At 42.3% G+C, this 23,658-nt stretch overlaps 1 protein-coding gene across 1 annotated transcript in view; it reads left to right on the top strand.

The window, feature by feature from the left end:
- The window catches only part of LOC126162516 (uncharacterized), a 427,861-nt gene that overhangs the window by 111,738 nt on the left and 292,465 nt on the right, over positions 1–23,658 (top strand). The window contains exon 11 of the mRNA XM_049919080.1: positions 17,594–17,787. Within this exon, the coding sequence (XP_049775037.1) occupies positions 17,594–17,787 (194 nt within the window). The remainder of the gene's footprint in view (positions 1–17,593; positions 17,788–23,658) is intronic.

Here is a 23,658-nt window from a genome sequence, read left to right as displayed (position 1 = left end):
AGGGCAAAGGTTAGTTTGTTACAGTGACAAATAATTGACCATACTCGTGCAAATATGTAAATAATGTTTACAAGAAACATTACTTTTTGGGGTGAAAAGCTGAGTCAGGAAGTATTCCGTCACTGAAATGGCAGAGAATGCGCTGTGACCAACACGGTATTTAGAATCACACCTGAATCTTTTCACACAATGCACCTAATAGTCCGTTCTATTCATGTGGATATTACCATTAATTCTGTAACTTTGAAGAGGACAGTCAACATGTAAGACTTATTTTTGATATCACATCTTCAAGGCAAGTGGTTATCGGTATAGGTACATGCACTAAAAAAGAAATAAATCTCATACTACCCCCCCCCCCCCTTTCTGCAACTTGTTCCTCACACAGATGCTAACAATGGTGCAGTTGTGCACACAATGCTGTACCACAGCAATATAGCTTTCTCTGCTGTACTGTCACCTAATTGCTGCAGACCATCTTTTCAGCTGTGCCACAGAACAGTGTGTGTTTTCATGAAGCATATGTGCAGCTTAACACTTCCCAAGTTCAAGTGATTTTAAGAAACCGGCCAGTTAAAAAATATTAATAATTTCATATTTTATAGTTTCATGTTGGCACTTGGCAGTATTATATAGTTATTGTGATGTTTTGAATTTAAGTAACTTATTTGTAGAATTCACTTTGAAAAATGTAGTCACAGCTACCTTACATTGTTGTGGGAGAAATGTGGCACACACATCAAAATTAATTTTAAACCTGAAAGCAAAATCATACATATCTCCAGTCTAGACTAAATACAGTACAACAGCAGTGTGATCGAGGCTCCAGAGAGTGTCCGTCATGTATCATGGAAAGTTATATATATATGACAGATAGCTCATCTTGTTGCTTGCCGTGTAAAAGCTTTAGTCATAAGACAACATGTAGTTACTGGTCCCTGGTAGTAATATATTAACATCAGTTTGAAGAAAGGGTAACTACGTATGAGTTTTATAATGTTAAATACGTGTGTTATCTAATATGAAAAGAGAAAATGGTTTCTCTTTCTCTTAGTGATATTAAAAATTTGTAATGTATGTTCCTTTTATTGAGATCATTTATATGCGATCCGTTCAGCTCATGACAAAGCAATGGAATAGAAATTTAAGGATTGTAAGATCTCTTGGATATTGTTGATTCATAATAATTCTTGATTGTTTTGAATGCAGTTTATGAGATTTTACGTTAAAAATATTGCAAACCGACCTTTAAAAAATATGAAGCCATTTCTAACCTAGGTAAACCTGTGGTGTGAACAAACATTTTTGGCACAGGTTTCTTTCTAAATTTTTATGGTGCACCCACCAACTTCTTCCTCTGAAAAAATCTTCAGTATTAATTGACCCCCCCCCCCCCCCCCCCCCAAAGGACCATGGACCTTGCCATTGGTGGGGAGGCTTGTGTGTCTCAGCGATACAGATAGCCATACCGTAGGTGCAACCACAACGGAGGGGTATCTGTTGAGAGGCCAGACAAACGTGTGGTTCCTGAAGAGGGGCAGCAGCCTTTTCAGTAGTTGCAGGGGCAACAGTCTGGATGATTGACTGATCTGGCCTTGTAACACTAACCAAAACAGCCTTGCTGTGCTCGTACTGCAAACGGCTGAAAGCAATGGGAAACTAGGGCCATAATTTTTCCCGAGGGCACACAGCTTTACTGTATGATTAAATGATGATGGCGTCCTCTTGGGTAAAATATTCCGGAGGTAAAATAGTCCCCCATTCGGATCTCTGGGCGGGGACTACTCAGGAGGACATCGTTATCAGGAGAAAGAAAACTGGCGTTCTACGGATCAGAGCGTGGAATGTCAGATCCCTTAATCAGGCAGGTAGGTTAGAAAATTTAAAAAGGGAAATGGATAGGTTAAAGTTAGATATAGTGGGAATTAGTGAAGTTCGGTGGCAGGAGGAACAAGACTTCTGGTCAGGTGAACACAGGGTTATAAATACAAAATCAAATAGGGATAATGCAGGAGTGGGTTTAATAATGAATAAAAAAATAGGAGTGCTGGTAAGCTACTACAAACAGCATAGTGAATGCATTATTGTGGCCAAGATAGACGCGAAGCCCATGCCTACTACAGTAGTACAAGTTTATATGCCAACTAGCTCTGCAAATGACAAAGAAATTGAAGAAATGTATGATGAAATAAAAGAAATTATTCAGATAGTGAAGGGAGATGAAAATTTAATAGTCATGGGAGACTGGAATTCGACAGCAGGAAAAGGAAGAGAAGGAAACATAGTAGGTGAATATGGATTGGAGCTAAGAAATGAAAGAGGAAGCCGTCTGGTAGATTTTGCACAGAGCATAACCTAATCATAGCTAACACTTGGTTCAAGAATCATAAAAGAAGGTTGTATACGTGGAAGAAGCCTGGAGATACTGACAGGTTTCAAATAGATTACATAATGGTAAGACAGAGATTTAGGAACCAGGTTTTAAACTGTATGACATTTCCAGAGGCAGATGTGGACTCTGATCACAATCTATTGGTTATGAACTGTAGATTAAAACTGAAGAAACTGCAAAAAGGTGGGAATTTAAGGAGATGGGACCTGGATAAACTGAAAGAACCAGAAATTGTACAGAGTTTCAGGGAGAGCATAAGGGAACACAATAGAAGAAGAATGGGTAGCTTTGAGGAATGAAGTAGTGAAGGCAGCAGAGGACCTAGTAGGTAAAAAGACGAGGGCTAGTAGAAATCCTTGGGTAACAGAATTTAATTGATGAAAGGAAAAAATATAAAAATGCAGTAAATGAAGCATGCAAAAAGGAATACAAACGTCTCAAAAACGAGATCGACAGGAAGTGCAAAATGGCTAAGCAGGGATGGCTAGAGGACAAATATAAGGATGTAGACGGTTATCTCACTAGGGATAAGACAGATACTGCCTACAGGAAAATTAAAGAGACCTTTGGAGAAAAGAGAACCACTTGTATGAATATCAAGAGCTCAGATGGAAACCCAGTTCTAAGCAAAGAGGGGAAAGCAGAAAGGTGGAAGGAGTATATAGAGGGTCTATACAAGGGCGACGTACTTGAGGACAATATTATGGAAATGGAAGAGGATGTAGATGAAGATGAAATGGGAGATACGATACTGCGTGAAGAGTTTGACAGAGCACTGAAAGACCTGAGTTGAAACAAGGCCCCGGGAGTAGACAAAATTCCATTAGAACTACTGACGGCCTTGGAAGAGCCAGTCCTGACAAAACTCTACCATCTGGTGAGCAAGACAGGCGAAATACCCTCAGATTTCAAGAAGAATATAATAATTCCGATCCCAAAGAAAGCAGGTGCTGACAGATGTGAAAATTACCAAACAATCAGTTTAATAAGTCACGGATGCAAAATACTAATGCGTATTCTCTACAGACGAATGGAAAAACTGGTAGAAGCTGACCTCGGGGAAGATCAGTTTGGATTCCGTAGAAATATTGGAACACATGAGGCAATACTGACCCTACGACTTATCTTAGAAGCTAGGTTAAGGAAAGGCAAACCTACGTTTCTAGCATTTGTAGACTTAGAGAAAGCTTTTGACAATTGTGACTGGAATACTCTCTTTCAAATTATGAAGGTGGCAGGGGTAAAATACAGGGAGTGAAAGGCTATTTACAATTTGTACAGAAACCAGATGGCAGTTATAAAAGAGTTGAGGGGCACGAAAGGGAAGCAGTGGATGGGACGGCAGTGAGACAGGGTTGTAGCCTCTCCCCGGTGTTATTCAATCTGTATATTGAGCAAGCAGTGAAGGAAACAAAAGAAAAATTTGGAGTAGGTATGAAAATCCATGGAGAAGAAATAAAAACTTTGAGGTTCGCCGATGACATTGTAATTCTGTCAGAGACAGCAAAGGACTTGGAAGAGCAGTTGAACGGAATGGACAGTGTCTTGAAGGGAGGATATAAGATGAACATCAACAAAAACAAAACGAGGATAATGGAATGTAGTCGAATTAAGTCGGGTGATGCTGATGGAATTAGATTAGGAAATGAGACACTTAAAGTAGTAAAGGAGTTTTGCTATTTGGGGAGCAAAATAACTGATGATGGTCAAAGTAGAGAGGATATAAAATGTAGACTGGCAATGGCAAGGAAAGCGTTTCTGAAGAAGAGAAATTTGTTAACATCGAGTATTGATTTAAGTGTCAGGAAGTCGTTTCTGAAAGTATTTGTATGGAGCGTAGCCGTGTATGGAAGTGAAACATGGACGATAACTAGTTTGGACAAGAAGAGAATAGAAGCTTTCGAAATGTGGTGCTACAGAAGAATGCTGAAGATTAGATGGGTAGATCATATAACTAATGAGGAGGTATTGAATAGGATTGGGGAGAGGAGATGTTTGTGGCGCAACTGAACTAGAAGAAGAGATCGGTTGGTAGGACATGTTCTGAGGCATCAAGGGATCACCAATTTAGTATTGGAGGGCAGCGTGGAGGGTAAAAATCTTAGAGGGAGACCAAGAGATGAATACACTAAACAGATTCAGAAGGATGTAGGTTGCAGTATGTACTGGGAGATGAAGAAGCTTGCACAGGATAGAGTAGCATGGAGAGATGCATCAAACCAGTCTCAGGACTGAAGACCACAACAACAACATATTAATTGATAATCTTTTAAGTTTGCCAGTACTATTTCTAGTCTGAGGCCGAAACATCTTCTGTATAAATAAATTCATTCTCTTGGTTTAGCCATTTTTATTATAGTTAATTCTTTTTATTCTAATGCCCATACAGTTTATATAAACCATTTTCCATAATTGTGGTCTTACATGTCTCTACGGTCAGCAAAGGTATTGAAATGTTTGGTCATCATGCATATGTCCCTCTTTGCCTTCAGAATCTTAATAGCTGTATTTATCTTCACTCTTCGTCATGTTTTCAGGCATAACTGTTACCAACAGTCTCTCATTGTCACGGGCCTTAAAGTTGATCTGAAATTAGGATATTGCACCTTCTGTTGTGACATGATCGTTTTAGCCAGCGAATCAGAGTAAAATGTCAAATAGCAATTCAGGAAGATGATTATTTTTCATTGAAGAGTCTCATTTAAGAGTCTGCTCTGACTGATATAAAATAGAATTTGTGCTATTTACACAAGTACAAGAGATCTGAGCATGGATTGTCAGTAATGCTCCTAAACTTCCATCATTTTTGGGGAAGGATTTTCGAACTGACAATCACGTATGAGACTTCTCAGGACTGCTACTGTTTCTCAACAGCAGCATCTGCTGAATAATTAAAAGTTCCAGCACAATAAATGAAGTATAGTGTTTTGCAGGATGTTGGTATATAGAGGATAACATTTTTCAAACAACTTACGGGAATTCGGCCAGGTAGTATTAACAGCGACTCCCGATATTTTGGAGGGAGCACACCCCGCCATTTTCAAGGCAAACTGCAACGGACAAGCGATGTACAGGCAAATTTAAAACCTTGGTTCTTGGATTATTGCAGGAAAGATAACACACACACTGAACACTAGTGCCACCAAAGGTGACAAAAGTCAGAAATATCAATAGTGAGACTATGAACTAGCAGGTGAGGTAACATTGACTCTGTCCCTCTGTTTTTTTGACAAGGGAGAGAGCAGGAGTACAAACAAGTTTAAACAAAAACCTCCATTCTTGTTTACAAGGTTGCTCCCTAATTTAATCTCAACTGCCTCCTTAATAACACTGTCACAATAGCTGGACATGCATGCCAATATCTTGGTGTTGTTGTATAAGATAGGGTGACCAGTATCCAAGCAATGTTCGGCAATAGCCGATCTACTGGGCTGCTGTAATCGTGTAGTAATGCTCAGTACATCGGTCCTCCACAGTCCTGATAAGTTTGACCAATATGTGCCATGCCACAGCTGCAAGGAGTGTGTTACACATCTGCCTTATGCAAACCAAGATCATCCTTAACAGAACCCAAAAGCACTCTTATTTTAGATGGTGGTTGGAAAACACATTTCACATCGTACTTCCATAAAATACGACCGATCTTGTTGGAAGTGCTTCCTACGTAAGGTAAAAAGGCAGTAGACATAGGTGTCGACTCAGATTATCATCAGTCACCCGATCCTCAGTTGGTACATAGTGCAACGCACGTTCAATCTGTCTGTCACTATAACCATTTTGACAAAATGTAGCTTCAAGATGGGACAGCTCAGCTGGCAAAGTCTCAGTGTCGGAAATGACATGTGCCCTGTGTACCAAGGTACAAAGTACCCCTTCACGCTGACCTGGATGGTGACAACTATTAGCCTGTAAATACAAGTCAGTGTGAGTATGTTTCCTGTAAATTTCAAGTCCCAATGAAGCATCATCCTTCCTCATAACCAAAATGCCAAGAAAGGGAAGGCAGCCATACTCTTCCACCTCCATTGTAAAACAAATGTTCAGATGGATCGAGTTCAGATGTTCTAGAAAGGCATTCAAATTCTCCGTACCATGAGGCCAGACAACAAAGGTATCATCAACATATCTGATGAAACAGGTGGGTTTCAAAGGCGCTGATTCCAATGCATTTCCTCAAAGTCTTCCATAACAAATTTGTGATCACAGGAGACAATGCACTACCCATCGCAACTCCATCTGTCTGTTCGTAATACTGGCCATTGAATAAAAAATAGGTGGATGTCAACACATGCTGAATATGTAAAAAAGATGCAACGTTTATTATCTGACTCATCGTATTGCAGAATTTATGCTGACCCCACAAGAAGTGTTGAGAGGAAGACCAACAGCCTCCTGTGTGAGTGTGTTATCTTTCCTGCAATAGTCCGAGAACTAGGGTTTTAAATTTTCCTGTACATCGCCTGTCCATTGCAGTTTGCCTTGAAAATGGCGGAGTATGCTCCCACCGAAATATCGGCAGTTGCTGTTAATACTACCTGGCTGAATTCCCGTAAGTTGTTTTAAAATTGTATATGCGAGGCGAAACTCGGGTCTCAAAGAGGATAACATGTCACAAGAAAGCAGACCCTGATCAGCGGAAACTAATTTCTTTTTCTAATGTGTGACTTTCAACTATGATGAAAAACATCATTCGCATCCTTTGTGATGAAAATGCTGTTTACCAGTGTAATAGAAAGGTCTGTTCTTTGTCAGGTAACATGAAATTATGACAGACTACAATGGATATTTTCCTACAGAATGCACAAGTCTTCAAGTGCCAGTGCTGCCACAGCACATTCAGCTGTAGTGTGGGGCCACTTAGTGAAACTGCACTGCTGCTGCCCTGGTGCTACAGCAGCAGCACTGCTGTAAATTTTTCCTGCCATCAACTGTATCAGTGTGAGGAACAACTTGGTGGAGGGGGCTTATGAGTCGTATTTCTTTTTTAGTGCATTTACCTATGCTGATAAACACTTAATTTGTAGATTTGACAACAAAAATAAGTTCAACATGTTGGCTGTCTTCTTCAAAGTAAGAGAATTAACAGAAATACGTACATGATCTACAGAATAATACATAAACTGTTTGAAAATATTCAGTGAAGAACATACTATTTAAGCTTACCTGATTCTGCTGTTGGTGCACAAGCTTTCAGGGAGACCTTCAACAACACCTAAATATGTAATGTTGTATGTGACCTTTTTGTTTTTCTTTTGGTGCATTTATTCTCCGGCTTCAAATAACAAAATAAATGGTCATTAAAGCTTACAACAGCAATAATAATAGAATGAAATGTATGGGATTTCCAGGCTAGAAGAGAGCAGGAGTCTTAAGAGTCATTGTTAGTTCAATATTGGAGATCCTTTTGTATGTGAAGAACATTCATGGATATGATTAGTAAGTACACTGCAATATAAGTTGCACATACAATAGTGTTGGGTAACCCAAGAACCAAGAACTGAGAAGTTCTTGATTCTAATGTATTGTGTAAAACTAATGTTGACTGTTTGAATATGACAGCTATGAGCATGCTCTCCCATTTCAAGTAAGCTAAAAATGCTTTATATTGAACAAAGTGGTTCCAGCATGTACAGCATTTGTTTCTGATCAGTTTGTTGACAACTATGTTCTCGATTACCAAAAGTAACATACATCAAATAGGTGAGAGTGTTCATTAGTGCAGCCTAGTCACATGGGGCACCATCGGGTTTGCAACAAGTTCTGGAAATCAGGGAATTTCAAACGAATCAGGGAAATATCAGGAAAATTTGAAGAAAATGCTGGAAAAGTCTCGTTTTTGTCTGAGTAGATGAAACTGTTTGTTTACTGAGATGTCATGCATCATCGCTGGCTGGGTGCAGCTGAGTAAATGAGCCACTTCCCTATTCCCTCTTTCTAACCGCTTCTTCTCTTTCTACCACTCCCATTAGCTTGCAGTCAGTACTGCCACCACTTCTTGCTGCTAGCCTAGCAGCTTCCAATGAAAGGCAGGTAGGTGTGAGGAGTGGTTTGTTTGGATCTCATTCTCAGAGACTGTTGATGCAGTGGCTGGAGACAGCAGTCATGTATGCATGAGTTGTCTTAATGATCGTGTGAATGTGTGTGTGCTCATGTTTTCTGATGAAGGCTCTGGCCATAAATTTAGTTGTGAGAGTATGATTGTCTTTTCTATGTGCCTGCTGCAGCTCAGTGGTCATCTTTATGGTGAGTTGCTATCTATCCTCATTAGTATTGATTTTCAGAGTATTCACACAAGTTATCTGTTGTGTGGATTGATCGTGTGGCCTCATTTCATCAACATGACCTGTGTGATATGTAAATAAGTGGCCACACTAGTGGACTTCCATGACAGGCCAAAACTGCAGGCCATTTCTGGGGGTATCTATAACAGATTAGGCCTACCAATCTGAAACTCATCATCTCCCATACTGCGCAGGCTCTGCCTGTTGGATCTAGTTTCACTGATCTGCCTGCAGGCCAGGTCTGTTTGTGTGTAGCGTAATGCAGCAAATTTTCATTGTTTATACATGGAATCAGGACTGCGGTGCTCCTCAGCAGGCCAGAGGCCATATCCAATGGCTTTCAGGATTTGCGACTGTTTCACCACAAGAACATTGTACAATGTGGCATTTTATAGACATTTTATGTATTCTAGTACATTTTCGCAATTTGAAAGTAGTGTATATGTTAGAAAGTATGGATGACAAAAGGAAGAATATTGTGGCAGTCACTGGAAGTTTGTATGCTATGTACTCAAGCATTTCGTGGAAGGAAAACCACACAATACCTGTAAAATAATAGATATAGCACAGACAGCAATAACCGACAATAACAAACGTAGTAGAACGAACATTTTATTGGCAGTCATCTATAGTGTTGGTTTACACAACTCGTCCCTGCCTTATACACTTCTTTCCAGAGGCCTACTTTTTTCTGAGGTTATTTCTGAAATAAATGAAGATAATTTAAATCTGTCTTGTGGCTCCAATGAAATACATATTTTTGCCACCAAATGTGTTTCATTTTATTGAAATAAAATAACATCAGTGGTCTTCATGAAATGTATATAACATTTGGCTTGATTTCTCCATTTAAAAATAGTTTATTGCAAAATATGTTGATGTTAGTTTTTAAGATTTTTACTCTTTTTTTTTTTTGTCAACTTATGTCTTTACTTACCCTTGAGATCTGAAAATTTGTCCCCACAAGGGGCCAACAGCTCTTTTGTGGGTACGTGTGTGACACATAGGTCCCTGAGCTATTACAGCCTTTATTCTTTTCTGGGCTGCTTTTTCTTCCTCTTCCTTCTCCTTCCCTGTTCTCTTTCCTTTCCCTTTGTCCCTTCCTTTCCTTCTCTTGGTGTTCATCTTTATGTCGGCCTGGCTATCCTCATAACTTTGCTTCATCTTACAGCTTTATTTGGTTGCTTTTCCTCCTCCTTTTGGATTTTTGTTGTTTGGTCCCCCTCAGAGGTTTGGCATCCATCTCAAAATTTGAAATCTGTAGAGCATGAGCCAGATGGTGGAAGAGCTCCCTCCCTAGCGTCTTTGGCGTGAGTTCCTTTCCACCTCCTTCTCCTCTTCCTCTCTCTTTTCCCCCTTCCCTCCCTCCTGGCCAAAGCCCTTTTGCTATGTCTCCAGCTTGGTAGCCAGTCTGTGTGGTGGAGGTGTTATATACCCATCTGGCTGAGCCCCCTGATACCACAGGGGTCACACTGCTGATACCTGTACTGTGAACACCTTGTGCAAGCCTGTGAGTGGTTGCCCATCTTTTTGGGACATCGGAACTCCCAGCAACAACTGCCTTACCAGACGGCCATTGCTGTGGCTGGGTGGTGCCCACAAGGCGAGCCCTTGTTCGGAGTGGGTGGTACTTGGGCAGACGTTTGGCACATGAAATGTGTGGAACTCTCTGGTCACTGTATTGCGGCCACATCTCTTCTTTAATGTAGGTCTATTTCAGTTCTTGTTTCTGCCTTTCCAGACTTACCCTCCTTGGATACACCCTGGGAGGAGTGGCAGACGTGCCAGTTTGGGGCAAAACCATGTCCATGGTTGTTGGTCTGTACCAGGACTGACAGGGAAACGTTTGCTGGCACCAAACCCCTTTTCTTTGCAAACCATACTGAGGACAAGTTTGGTGAAGTTGAATTATTACACAAGATGAGATCTGGTTCTATCCTTATAAAGACAACTTCTGCCAGTCGGCCAGCCTCCTTTTGTGCCTGTGACCATTTAGGAGACAACCCCATGGCTGTTGCTCCTCACAAGTCACTCAGTGTGATACAGGATGTAATTTTCCATAAGGACTTTTTCCTCAAATTTGATGATGAACTTATGGATAACATGGAACAACGTGGTGTTCATTTCATTCAGCATGTCCAGAAAGGCTGGTGTAGACACTGGCGCTTTCATCGTGACATTTTAGGGGGATAACCTGCCCTAGAAGGATAAGGTAATGGAGTACAGATGCAATGTAAAACCATACATTCCACCTCCCATACATTTCTTCCATTGCCTCAAGTTTGGCTACATGTCCTAGCGATGCGATCCCAACCCCATCTGTGGTGACTGTGGCTGTCCTCTTCATGTGGAGAGCCGTTGCACCCCACCGCCTAACTGTATAAACTGCTCTGCTCTCCATTCTCCCCATTCACCGGAGTGTCCAGTATACATGAAGGAAAAAAGAATTCAGGAAACAAAGACCCTTGATGTCTCAGCTACTTTGAGGCCTGAAAGAAATTTGACAGACTTCACCCTGTAAATCTCTCCTCTACCTTTGCCTCAGTTATGCCTTCCCCTCCTCACCCCTCTCCCTTATCCCCATCCTGCCCCCCGCCCTTTTCCTCACCCTTGGTGGGTCCTTCCCTTCCCCTCCAGGAACTGCTGCGCTCCTCCTCCTCTTTCTACACCGAGCGAGGTGGCGCAGTGGTTAGCACACTGGACTCGCATTCGGGAGGACGACGGTTCAATCCCGTCTCCGGCCATCCTGATTTAGGTTTTCCGTGATTTCCCTAAATCGTTTCAGGCAAATGCCGGGATGGTTCCTTTGAAAGGGCATGGCCGATTTCCTTCCCAGTCCTTCCCTAACCCGAGCTTGCGCTCCGTCTCTAATGACCTCGTTGTCGACGGGACGTTAAACACTAACCACCACCACCACCACCACCACCACCACCTCTTTCTACTCCTCAATGGAGAACGTCCTCTTCTCTGGCTCATGCTAGGTAAGGGGCTTCGTCTCAGAATACCCCTCCCCTGCATTCTCAGGACAGGAAGCTTAGACTGAAGGGGAGACCCATGCTCTGAGGGCCCCAAAGCCACTTGCTCTCTGTCCGATCCTGACATCACTGCCACCTATTCCCTGACTGATAATGCCTCCTCCCTCCAAGGGAGAAGAGGAAGCAGCACAAGTTAAAGGACAAGGCTTCCCCAGCTTCACGGAGGGCTTTGCCCCCTCCACCTCATCCCGAATCAGACCCAGTTTTTATGGATGTCACCCCATCCTCGTCGGAGACGACCACCAACCAAGTGATCTGACCTCCCCTTGGCTTCTTTAGGTCTCACCTGTCCTCTCATCACATGATAATCCAATGGAATTGCAATGGATATTATCACCACATCCCTAATATACAACACCTTGTTTCCTCTTACTCTTTGTTCTGTCTTGCTCTTCAAGAAACTCACTTTCATGATGACCCCTTTTTAAACGTTTCAAGTTATTTGGCGTTCTGTTGGAACTGTGCCAGCCCCAGAATAGCGTCTGCAGGGTTCTGAACTTTGGTTCGCACCGATGTCATTAGTGACTGGATCCCCCTTCATACCAACCTGGAAGCAATAGTGGTTAATGTGCAGACAACTCCGGCAATCATCGTTTGCGATGTCTACCTTCCCCCAGGTAGGCCACTTCCGTATGTTGAACTGTCTACCCTAATACAGCAACTCCCACCCTCATATCTCCTCCATGGGGACTTCAGCGCACATCACCCCCTGTGGGGGGTGCCACTTCGTCGGGTAGGGGGTCTTCTACTTGACCAACTTACTACAGTCTTTGATTTGTCTTTCCTCAGTGACAGTTCCCCTACCCACGTCAGTGCCAATCATGACACCTTTATTGCTATCAATCTCACAGTCTCCTCCCCTGCTCTCGTGGCTTGCCTACATTGATCACCCCGTGATGATCTTTTTGACAGTGACCAGTTTCAGGTGATTCTGCCATTCTGCTGTTGGGCATTCCACAGGGCCAGTTGGCCTTTATATATGTCTGCTGTGCACTTCGACACCTCTCTCTTGTATCGCATTGATGTGGTTGTGCAGGGCATCTCTGCCACTATTCTTCATGCTTATGGCACTGCTGTCCCCTTATCCACAAGTCTCCTTCATCATTGACTAGTATTGTGGTGACCATGAATGTAGCAGTCACTGTCCAGGACTGCTGATGGGCACTGCAGCAATTTAAACGGCACAGGCCAACCTCCTCGCTTTTAAGTGTCTCCATGCTAAGGCTCATTACCTTACTAAGGGGAGTAAAAAGGAATGTTGGGAGTGCTGTTTTTCCTCCCTGGGAATGTATGGCTTTTCATTGCAGGTTTGGTCCGAGCTCTGTAGCCTTCTGGGCCGCCAGTGACCGTCAACTGTCCAGGGGCTTATCCTCCAAGGTGCCCTGTCTACTGATCCATTGGTCCTTACAGAACACCTCTGGACACACTTTGCTACAACATTGCTGTCCTCTTCCTATGCTGCCACCTTTCTCCGGCAGAAACACAGAATTGAACAAACCCCCCTTCTGTTTCAACCCTCACTAAGCTGAACCTCATAATGAACCTTTCACAGAATGGGAATTCTTTCAGGCTCTTACCTCTTTACATAACATGGCACCAGGCCCAGATTCCTTCTACAACCAGATGATCCAACATTTTGACATTACACAGAGACAAGGTCTTCAACCTCATTTGGCACACAGGTACCTTCACCTCACAATGGTGAGACAGTATAGTAAGTTATCCCTGTCCTTAACCCAATGTCTCTAGACAGCTGCCACACAATTACCGTGACATATGTACTTTGTAAACTGCTTGAGAGGATGGTTAGCTTCTGATTATGTTGTGTACTCAAATCTCGGGGCCATTTGTTCCCATATCAGAATGGCTTCTGGGAAGGGTGATCTCCAACTGATCATTTACTCAGATATTTGAAACTGTAGTCCGACAGGATATTACTAACTGTTGGTACCTTGTCATGGTCTTCTTTGACCTACATAAGGTATATGACACAGCTTGGTGCCATCACATTTTAGTTACCTTCCGTGACTGGGGCTTTCACAGTTTTCTTCTGATTTTTATTCACGAGTTTTAATCCAACCAGCTCTTCTGGATTCCAGTTGGCACTTCACTCAGGACCGCTCGGATTCAGGAGAATGGTATTCTCCAGGGTTCTGTTTAAGTGTCAACTCTTCCTCATAGCTGTCAACGGGCTTGTAACCTCTTTTTGCTCTTCACGTTACCCTGGCATTGTATGTCGACGATTTTTGCATCTGGTGCAGCTGCCACTCAGTAGCATCTGCTGAGTGCCAACTCCAAGGTGCCATCAAGGTGCCATCAGATGGCCCTCTGTGTGGGCTGTTTCCCATGGATTCCAATCTTGTCCCTCCAAAACACAGGTTATGCATTTTTGTCGTCAGTTCATATTACACCCAGATCTAAATAAGACGACCAGCTCCTAGATGTTGCAGCACAGTCCTGTTTCTTGGGCCTTTTTTTTTTTATGGAAAGCTGATGTGTTTGCCCCTTATTTGCTGCCTGAAGGCTATAGGCATGTGTAAGCTTCATGCTCTCCACCTCCTAGCCCACACATCTTGGGGTGGTGACCATGCTACACTTCGCCATCTTACAGTGCTCTGGCCTTGTCCAGACTAGATTATGGAAGTCAGGTTAATGGCCCAGTGGCTCCGTACACTGTGAAAATACTTGATCCTGCTCACTTTGTGGGGTGCGTCTGGCTATTGGTGCCTTTCACACTAGTCCCATTGACAATCTCCTCACAGAAGTGGGGATTCCCCCTCTACAAATATGATCAAGCCAACTCCTGGTTTCTTATGCACTTACCGTTCACAGATTCCCTGACCATCCTGATTACTCTGACCTCTTTGCAAGCGAGGGACATCTCCATTCTGATCTCTGCCCATGGATGGGATTGCCAGTTGGAATGCATCTCACTTCCCTCTGTCAGGATCTCCATCTATATTCACTGAAATGTGCCCCATGATTTCCTCTCTCACACGCCCCTGGGTGGTGCCTAGACCACAGATTAGTATTGGAGGGCAGCGTGGAGGGTAAAAATCGTAGACGTAGGTTGCAGTAGTTACTAGATGAAGAAGCTTACAGAGGATAAAGCAGCATGGAGAGCCGCATCAAACCAGTTTCTGGATTGAAGACAACAACAACAACAACAACAACAACAGTCATTTCAGTTGTAAAAAATAATTTATTTAAAAAGACAAAAATGCTGTTCAGTATTAGTAGAGACTGTAAGGCCTAGGCACTTTTGTTCTGCAGTTACTGCAACAAAAGAGAAGTAGGTCACCTGATCAATGTTAGACAATTTTATACACACTAGTGCAGCAAGGAAGGTCCACAAGATTATTCCAAAGTGTGGTCCAAAAATTTAGCATAGTTCACTGATTACCAGTCAGTCAGAATGAGCTAGAGATGCTGATGCCACTAGAACAGTAACACACCTAACTTTAGACTGGCTGTGCCATTTTGAAAGTTTCGTATTACTTCCTGGGAGTGACTTGCAGCTCCAAGTGACAGTGGAACTGGAGTTTGTTGAACGGAAGTGCCATGTGCAGAAGGGTGCCAGTGAGACATATCTGTCAGAACTGTCATAGTAGTGGCAGTGAAATAGTTTACACCAAAGTTTGCTGATGCACTAGTGATAAGTGAAAACTGAAAATATGTAAATGTAATGGTGCAGAAAATAAATATTCTCATGAGACACTGATAGCAGGAAGTAATGCTAATGATTGAAAGTTTTATATGGAGGACAGGGTGAGAACTGTCACACGAACATGAAAGTACAATTGTATTTGACTTACTGCAGGAATACTCTATTGATTCAAGTGTCTTACAGTTTCATTGAGCATGACAGACATCCTGAGATGAAGTTAATGACTGCAATTCATGCAGTTAACTGAGCTACAGTGAACTCTTGTTGTAAGGTTATTCAATGAAACATTGATCCCAGGAAGATAGACATGCTTGCAATCCTTGTTCCAAATACCAGCTGAATACTGATTCACAACTGGGCTACCATTGTCAAACAGTCTGGTGACCACACCACAGAAATACCGGTAGACCTACCAGCACATTGCAGCCAGTGTGTCAGGTACTATTGTCACGAACCAATTGCTGAAAGCAATTCTATGAGCAAGGATGCCACTTATTATGTTTTTTCTGACACACTTGTGACATTGCTTATGAGAGCAATAATTATTGGAAAATGATGATGTATGTAATCAGCTCTGGGTATTATGGAGTGGGAAGACGTAGCCCACAACTATACAACTTTGTTATTTGTTAAAAAACAATGAACAGTGCAGGGCACATCCAGAATGTTAACTAGCCCATTACGTTGCTATTCCTACAATGTCAGACAAATGCGCATTTCCTGCAGGACTGTGCCCAGATACACAGTTCTTACACTAGAATCCCTCCAAAATGTAGGACAATTTCCAGGGCTAGCACAGGCACCTGACCTGTCTTACACTGAACATCTGTTATGATAAGGAACATTACACTGTCTATGTAGTGAATAAATCCTCATTCATGTGGGACAGTTGCTTTAGAGTGCTCATTTGTCAGTTATAACTGGGCAGTGGTGCTAGTAAAAGCTACACATTCACAAATTGTTCTGTGGTGTACTTGGGGTATTTGCCCACTCCTACCTGTGGATGCTTGGCTGAGGTATACTGTTGCATAGTTTACAGTCTGGCTGCCAGACTGCTCATGAGTAATGTGTTTGCTCACACCTGCCTGTCTCCAGGGATGCCTGACTTCCCCTGGCATGGGGATTTGAGTTTGAATAGTGTGAGTTAAAGATTATGAATAATTTTATGAATAATGTCGCAAAACAGCAATTGAGATATTCTCTCAAACTGAAATGTACTGAGATCGAGATACAGAGCATCAAACATGTTAAGCAGGTGTTTTTTTTTTTTTTTTTTTTTTTTTTTTTTCCCCCTCAAACTCTTGTATATGGACTAAATTTCAGTCAAATATAAACAAAATACTGTGATTTCAGAGTATATGATGTGATAGTGTAATATGTAAGAATTATTAAATGCAATAGTGCAGTGTCTGTATTTGACAGTGTCTATAAAGTATGATACAATGTTCTTCTGGACATACATGAATGCATGTCTGAAGGAACAGACACTGCAAATGATTTGTAGTCATATTAAATCAAGTAATGTATTTGCAAACTGTGAATTTAGAACCACCACAGATATATTATCATGGTGTGGCACAAATTTTCATTTGTTTCCAGTAAATTATATAGTTGTGGTGGCCACATATTCACAGTATGTGAATACATTTTCTGGTTTAATATAACTATAAATCAGCAGCATGCATGTTTGCTGGAACATTGCAACAAACTTTACAGAACTTGTAAAATACAGAAACTGCATACTGTATTTCGTGCCCAAACCTTGGCAACCTGACCAGAAAACTAAAGAAGTCTCTACCTAAGTGGGAATCATATCCTTGTGCAAGCATTGTGGGAAGCAGATACTGGGACAAATGGAAGTTTGTATCTCTAAGTGAAGTATGCTCAGATAGCTGAAGTGCTTAAGGTGAGTTTGAGTCTTGAGCCAGCACAATTTTTTTTTCCCCTCCAGTTGTTCACAGTTTGTGAATACATTTCCTGGATTACTAACTGCTTTGGATTTCAGTTAAGTCGTTGTTCCAGAGAACACCTCTATTGTTTGTGATTTCCCTCTCTTGTTGAATAATTGCATTGTGTGACTAATGGTGTACATCAACAATTGTTTGTGATAGTCTTTGTAATTTATCTCGTTTCTCTGTTTTAATTAAATGTTTTCATAGGTAATCAGGTTCTGTGTATTCCTTTTATAGTAACTGTGAAATACATTTATTTGTGACAGGAAGTTCTTATGTGAGAATCCTCATTATGATGAGGTACTTGCTGTCAATGTTGCTGGACAAACTGGTTTATGGGATGTTCTACATTATCTTTGTGGCCAAAGGGGACTTCAGTTTGAGGTGCTAGAGGTCCTGGCCAAGGCAGTCCAATCTTCTGAATTTTCTCAACACAATACTGTAATGGCTCCTTTTAGCTGTGAGTATTAATATGAATATATTAACTGATCTGACAAACATTATTAAATCTTCTTGCAAGATTGTGAAAAATTTAGTATTAAACTCTAGATTACCACACTGTGATGCTGTGGGAAATTTCTCGTAACACTATGAGAAATTTCTCATGACATTTATGTTACAGGTACTTCTACTAACATTGTTATAGTTACAATTTTCCTGATGTGTTTTCTTTCTTAATAGTAGAGTTGCTTGCATCAACCATAATGTGGAAGTAAAAATTGTTTTTCGAAGAGAGAAACATATGAGTGTGTTGACAGAATTCATAACATTCTTTTCCTTTTTGCAGTTTTCATTGATCGATTTTTAATGTTGTGTCTGTCACACACAATGTTTCTTGTAGTGGTAATGTTTTTTACAGATGAAGCTTCAAATACACTGGTTCCCACATAACAAGAAAAAAATACAATAACATGAAATTGTATGTGTGATTTATGAAGGAAGTTAACCAAAGTAGAGAAAATAAGACTTGCTATAAATTAAACATGGAGAAACTGACTCACTCAAAGAAATGATTCTGACGTCCTCTGTTGTGCTGTAAGCACTTTTTCTTCTTGCTGCATATGACAGAGCCTGGTATGAGAGCCCAGGGTAATGATGGTTACTCTGCAAAAGAGGGTTCCAGCTGCTTCAATTCTTGACTTCAGCACATTTTTCAGATCCTTTTTGGAGATATTCCAGTGCCAACACAGTGTGTGCTACATCACTCTGCATGTCTATTCAAGGGACTTAGAGTATTGTTAGAAAGTATACTGTTCCATTGAAAAGGAAAAAAAAAAAACATGCTTCCTTCAATATGTTGGTTGATGTAAGTGTTAAGAATATATACCATGCAAGTAAATTACTTAGTACTCAGCATACTGTCATTTGCTGAAACCTGACTCAGTACTTCGAACTATTCACAAAACTTGAGGGGTATTATGTCTTAGAGCCTCCTTGTATGTACTCAGTGTGAGAACTGCACAATATTGGAAAGTCCTGTGTGAACACAAACAACAGGGGAAGGAGGAAAGATAACCACTCTCCCTGTAGTTAAAGTGTCATTTAGTAGACAAGAACATAAACAAGATACCTAAGATTTTGGACTGTGTCTTTCCTTGCAGCTACCACCTTCAGTGCTGGGACAACAGAATTCTCCCTCCCTCCTTCCCTCTCTCTCTCTCTCTCTCTCTCTCTCTCTCTCTGTGTGTGTGTGTGTGTGTGTGTGTGTGTGTGTGTGTGTGTGTGTACTCGATGCTTGAACTATACTCTTAATTTCTCCATGTATGGAAGATGATGCTGATTCCGCAACTGTTTTCCAACTCTGAAAAGATGCTCTTGTTGATTTTTTAGGATTTTATTTAGTTCACACGACTGGTTTGGCTGTTATATTAGGCCATTATCAAGTGTATATGGAAATGCCAAATGCTAATACGTGATTCGATGGGCATAAATCAAACAATGGAAAATCCAGAATGGAATGTAACAATACCAGAGAAGGAAAGTTGCTACTCACCATATAGCGGAGATTCTGAGTCGCGATAGGCACAACAAAAAGACTCACACAATTATAGCTTTCGGCCATTAAGGCCTCTGTCAGCAGTAGACACACATACATACACGCGCACACACACTCATGGAAATGCTACTTGCACACATGTCTGCAGTCTCGTAGAACTGAAATCACACTTCGAGCATCGGCACCAGTGCATGATGGGAGTGCAACTGAGTGGGGGTAAGGAGGAGGCTGGGGCGGGGAGGGGGGAAGGATAGTATGATGGGAGTGGTGGACAGTGAAGTGTTTCAGTTTAGATGGAGGGCAGGAGAGAAGGTGGGGAGGGGGTAAGTAGCAGAAAGGAGAGAAATAAATAAAAAGAAATTAAAAGACTGGGTTGGCGGTGAAATGACGGCTTTGTGGTGCTGGAATGGGAACAGGGAGGGGGCTGGATGGGTGAGGACATTGACTAATGAAGGTTGAGGCAAGGAGGGTTACGGGAGCATAGGATGTATTGCAGGGAAAGTTCCCACCCGCGCAATTCCGAAAAGCTGGTGTTGGTGGGAAGGACCCCAGCCTGCGAAGCAGTTATTGAGATAAGGGATATCATGTTTGACAGCGTGTTCAGCAACAGGGTGGTCCACTTGTTTTTTGGCCACAATGTGTCAGTGGCCATTCATGCAGACAGACAGCTTGTTGGCTGTCACGCCTACATAGAATGCAGCACAGTGGTTGCAGCTTAGCTTGTAAATCAAATGACTGGTTTCACAGGTAGCCCTGCCTTTGATGGGATAGGTGATGTTAGTGACCGGACTGAAGTACATCTACACCTACATCTACATGACTACTCTGCAATTCACATTTAAGTGCTTGGCATAGGGTTCATCGAACCACAATCGTACTATCTCTCTACCATTCCACTCCCGAACAGCGCGCGGAAAAAACGAACACCTAAACCTTTCTGTTCGAGCTCTGATTTCTCTTATTTTATTTTGATGATCATTCCTACCTATGTAGGTTGGGCTCAGCAAAATATTTTCGCATTCAGAAGAGAAAGTTGGTGACTGAAATTTCGTAAATAGATCTCACCGTGACGAAAAACGTCTTTGCTGTAATGACTTCCATCCCAATTCGCGTATCTTATCTGCCACACTCTCTCCCCTATTACGTGATAATACAAAACGAGCTGCCCTTTTTTGCACCCTTTCGATGTCCTCCGTCAATCCCACCTGGTAAGGATCCCTCACTGCGCAGCAATATTCTAACAGAGGACAAATGAGTGTAGTGTAAGCTGTCTCTTTAGTGGACTTGTTGCATCTTCTAAGTGTCCTGCCAATGAAACACAACCTTTGGCTCGCCTTCCCCACAATATTATCTATGTGGTCTTTCCAACTGAAGTTGTTCGTAATTTTAACGCCCAGGTACTTGGTTGAATTGACAGCCTTGAGAATTGTACTATTTATCGAGTAATCGAATTCCAACGGATTTCTTTTGGAACTCATGTGGATCACCTCACGCTTTTCGTTATTTAGTGCCAACTGCCACCTGCCACACCATACAGCAATCTTTTCTAAATCGCTTTGCAACTGATACTGGTCTTCGGATGACCTTACTAGACGGTAAATTACAGCATCATCTGCGAACAACCTAAGAGAACTGCTCAGATTGTCACCCAGGTCATTTATATAGATCAGGAACAGCAGAGGTCCCAGGACGCTTCCCTGGGGAACACCTGATATCACTTCAGTTTTACTCGATGATTTGCCGTCTATTACTACGAACTGCGACCTTTCTGACAGGAAATCATGAATCCAGTCGCACAACTGAGACGATACCCCATAGGCCCGCAGCTTGATTAGAAGTCGCTTGTGAGGAACGGTGTCAAAAGTACTTCGTGTGAATAAAGAGCTAGCTGCGTTGCACAAGAATGATGTTTTCTGAAACCATGCTGATTACGTATCAATAGATCATTCCCTTCGAGGTGATTCATAATGTTTGAATACAGTATATGCTCCAAAAGCCTACTGCAAACCGACGTCAATGATATAGGTCTGTAGTTAGATGGATTACTCCTACTACCCTTCTTAAACACTGGTGCGACCTGCGCAATTTTCCAATCTGTAGGTACAGATCTATCGGTGAGCGAACGGTTGTATATGATTGCTAAGTAGGGAGCTATTGTATCAGTGTAATCTGAAAGAAACCTAATCGGTATACAATCTAGACCTGAAGACTTGCCCGTATCAAGTGATTTGAGTTGCTTCGCAACCCCTAACGTATCTACTTCTAAGAAACTCATGCTAGCAGCTGCTCGTGTTTCAAATTCTGGAATATTCCATTCGTCTTCCCTGGTGAAGGAATTTCAGAAAACTGCGTTCAATAACTCTGCTTTAGCGGCACAGTCGTCGGTAACAGTACCATCGGCATTGCGCAGCAAAGGTATGGACTGCGTCTTGCCGCTTGTCTACTTTTCATATGACCAGAATTTCTTCGGATTTTCTACCAAATTTCAAGACAGTGTTTCATTGTGGAACCTATTAAAGGCATCTCGCATTGAAGTCCGTGCCAAATTTCGCGTGTCTGTAAATTTTAGCCAATCTTCAGGATTTCGCGTTCTTCTGTACTTCGCATGCTTTTTCCGTTGCCTCTGCAACAGCGTTCGGGCCTGTTTTGTGTACCACGGGGGATCGGTTCCATCTCTTACCAATTTATGAGGTATGAATCTCTCAATTGCTGTTGCTACTATATCTTTGAATTTGAGCCACGTCTTGTCTACATTTGCATAGCCAGTTCGGAAGGAATGGAGATTGTCTCTTAGGAAGGCTTCTAGTGACACTTTATCCGCTTTTTAAAATTAAATTATTTTGGGTTTGTTTCTGGTGGATTTGGAAGAAACGGTATTGAGCCTAGCTACAACGACCTTGTGATCACTAATCCCTGTATCAGTCATGATGCTCTCTATCAGCTCTGGATTGTTTGTGGCTAAGAGGCCAAGTGTGTTTTCGCAACCGTTTACAATTTGCGTGGGTTCGTGGACTAACTGCTCGAAATAATTTTCGGAGAAAGCATTTAGGACAATCTCGGAAATTGTTTCTGCCTACCACCGGTTTTGAACAAGTATTTTTGCCAATATATCGAGGGAAGGTTGAAGTCCCCACCAACTATAACCGTATGAGTGGGATATTTATTTGTTACGAGACTCAAATTTTCTCTGAACTGTTCAGCAACTATATCATCGGAGTGTGGGGGTCGGTAGAAGGAGCCAATTATTAACTTAGTTCGGCTGTTAAGTATAACCTCCACCCATACCAATTCGCATGGAGTATCTACTTCGACTTCACTACAAGATAAACCACTACTGACCGACACAAACACTCCACCACCAATTCTGCCTAATCTATATTTCCTGAACACTGTCTGAGACTTCGTAAAAATTTCTGCAGAACTTATTTCAGGCTTTAGCCAGCTTTCTGTATCTATAATGATTTCAGCTTCTGTGTTTTCTATTAGCACTTGAAGCTCAGGGACTTTCCCAGCACAACTACAACAATTTACAACTACAATTCCGACTGTTCCTTGATCCAAGCACGTCTTGTATTTGCCATGCACCCTTTGAGATTGCAGTCCACCCCGTACTTTCCCGAGGCCTTCTAACCTAAAAACCCATCCAGTCCACGCCACACAGCCTCCGCTACCCGTGTAGCCGCCAGCTGAGTGTAGTGAACACCTGACCTATTCAGCGGAACCCGAAACCCCACCACCCTATGGTGCAAGTCAAGGAATCTGCAGCCAACATGGTCGCGAAACCGTCTGAGCCTCTGATTCACACCCTCCACCCGGCTCTGCACCAAAGGTCCGCAGTCGGTTCTGTCAACGATGCTGCAGATGGTGAGCTCTGCCTTCATCTCGTAAGCAAGACTGGCAGCCTTCACCAAATCAGATAGCCGCTGGAATCCAAAGAGAATTTCCTCAGATCCAAAGCGACACACGTCGTTAGTGCTGACATGTGCCACCACCTGCAGCTGGCTGCAACCTGTGCTCTTCATGCCATCCGGAAGGACCCTTTCCACATCAGGAATGACTCCACCCGGAATGCACATGGAGTGCATGCTGGATTTCTTCCCCTCCGTAGCCGCCACATCCCTAAGGGGCCCCATTACACGCCTAACATTGGAGCTCCCAACTACCAATAAGCCCACCCTCTGTGATTGCCGGGACCTTGAAGGCTGAGAATCATCCTCTGAAACAGGGCAGGCAGCTGCATCTGGCTCAGCCAGAGACAGTGCCTGAAACCTATTTGTCAGACACACCGGGGAGGCTTTCTGATCAGCCTCCGGGGACATCATTCGCTGCCTGCCA

Source organism: Schistocerca cancellata, chromosome 2, assembly GCF_023864275.1.
Source record: "Schistocerca cancellata isolate TAMUIC-IGC-003103 chromosome 2, iqSchCanc2.1, whole genome shotgun sequence".
Taxonomy (NCBI): domain Eukaryota; kingdom Metazoa; phylum Arthropoda; class Insecta; order Orthoptera; family Acrididae; genus Schistocerca; species Schistocerca cancellata.
This window is presented reverse-complemented; position numbering and strand designations above follow the sequence as displayed.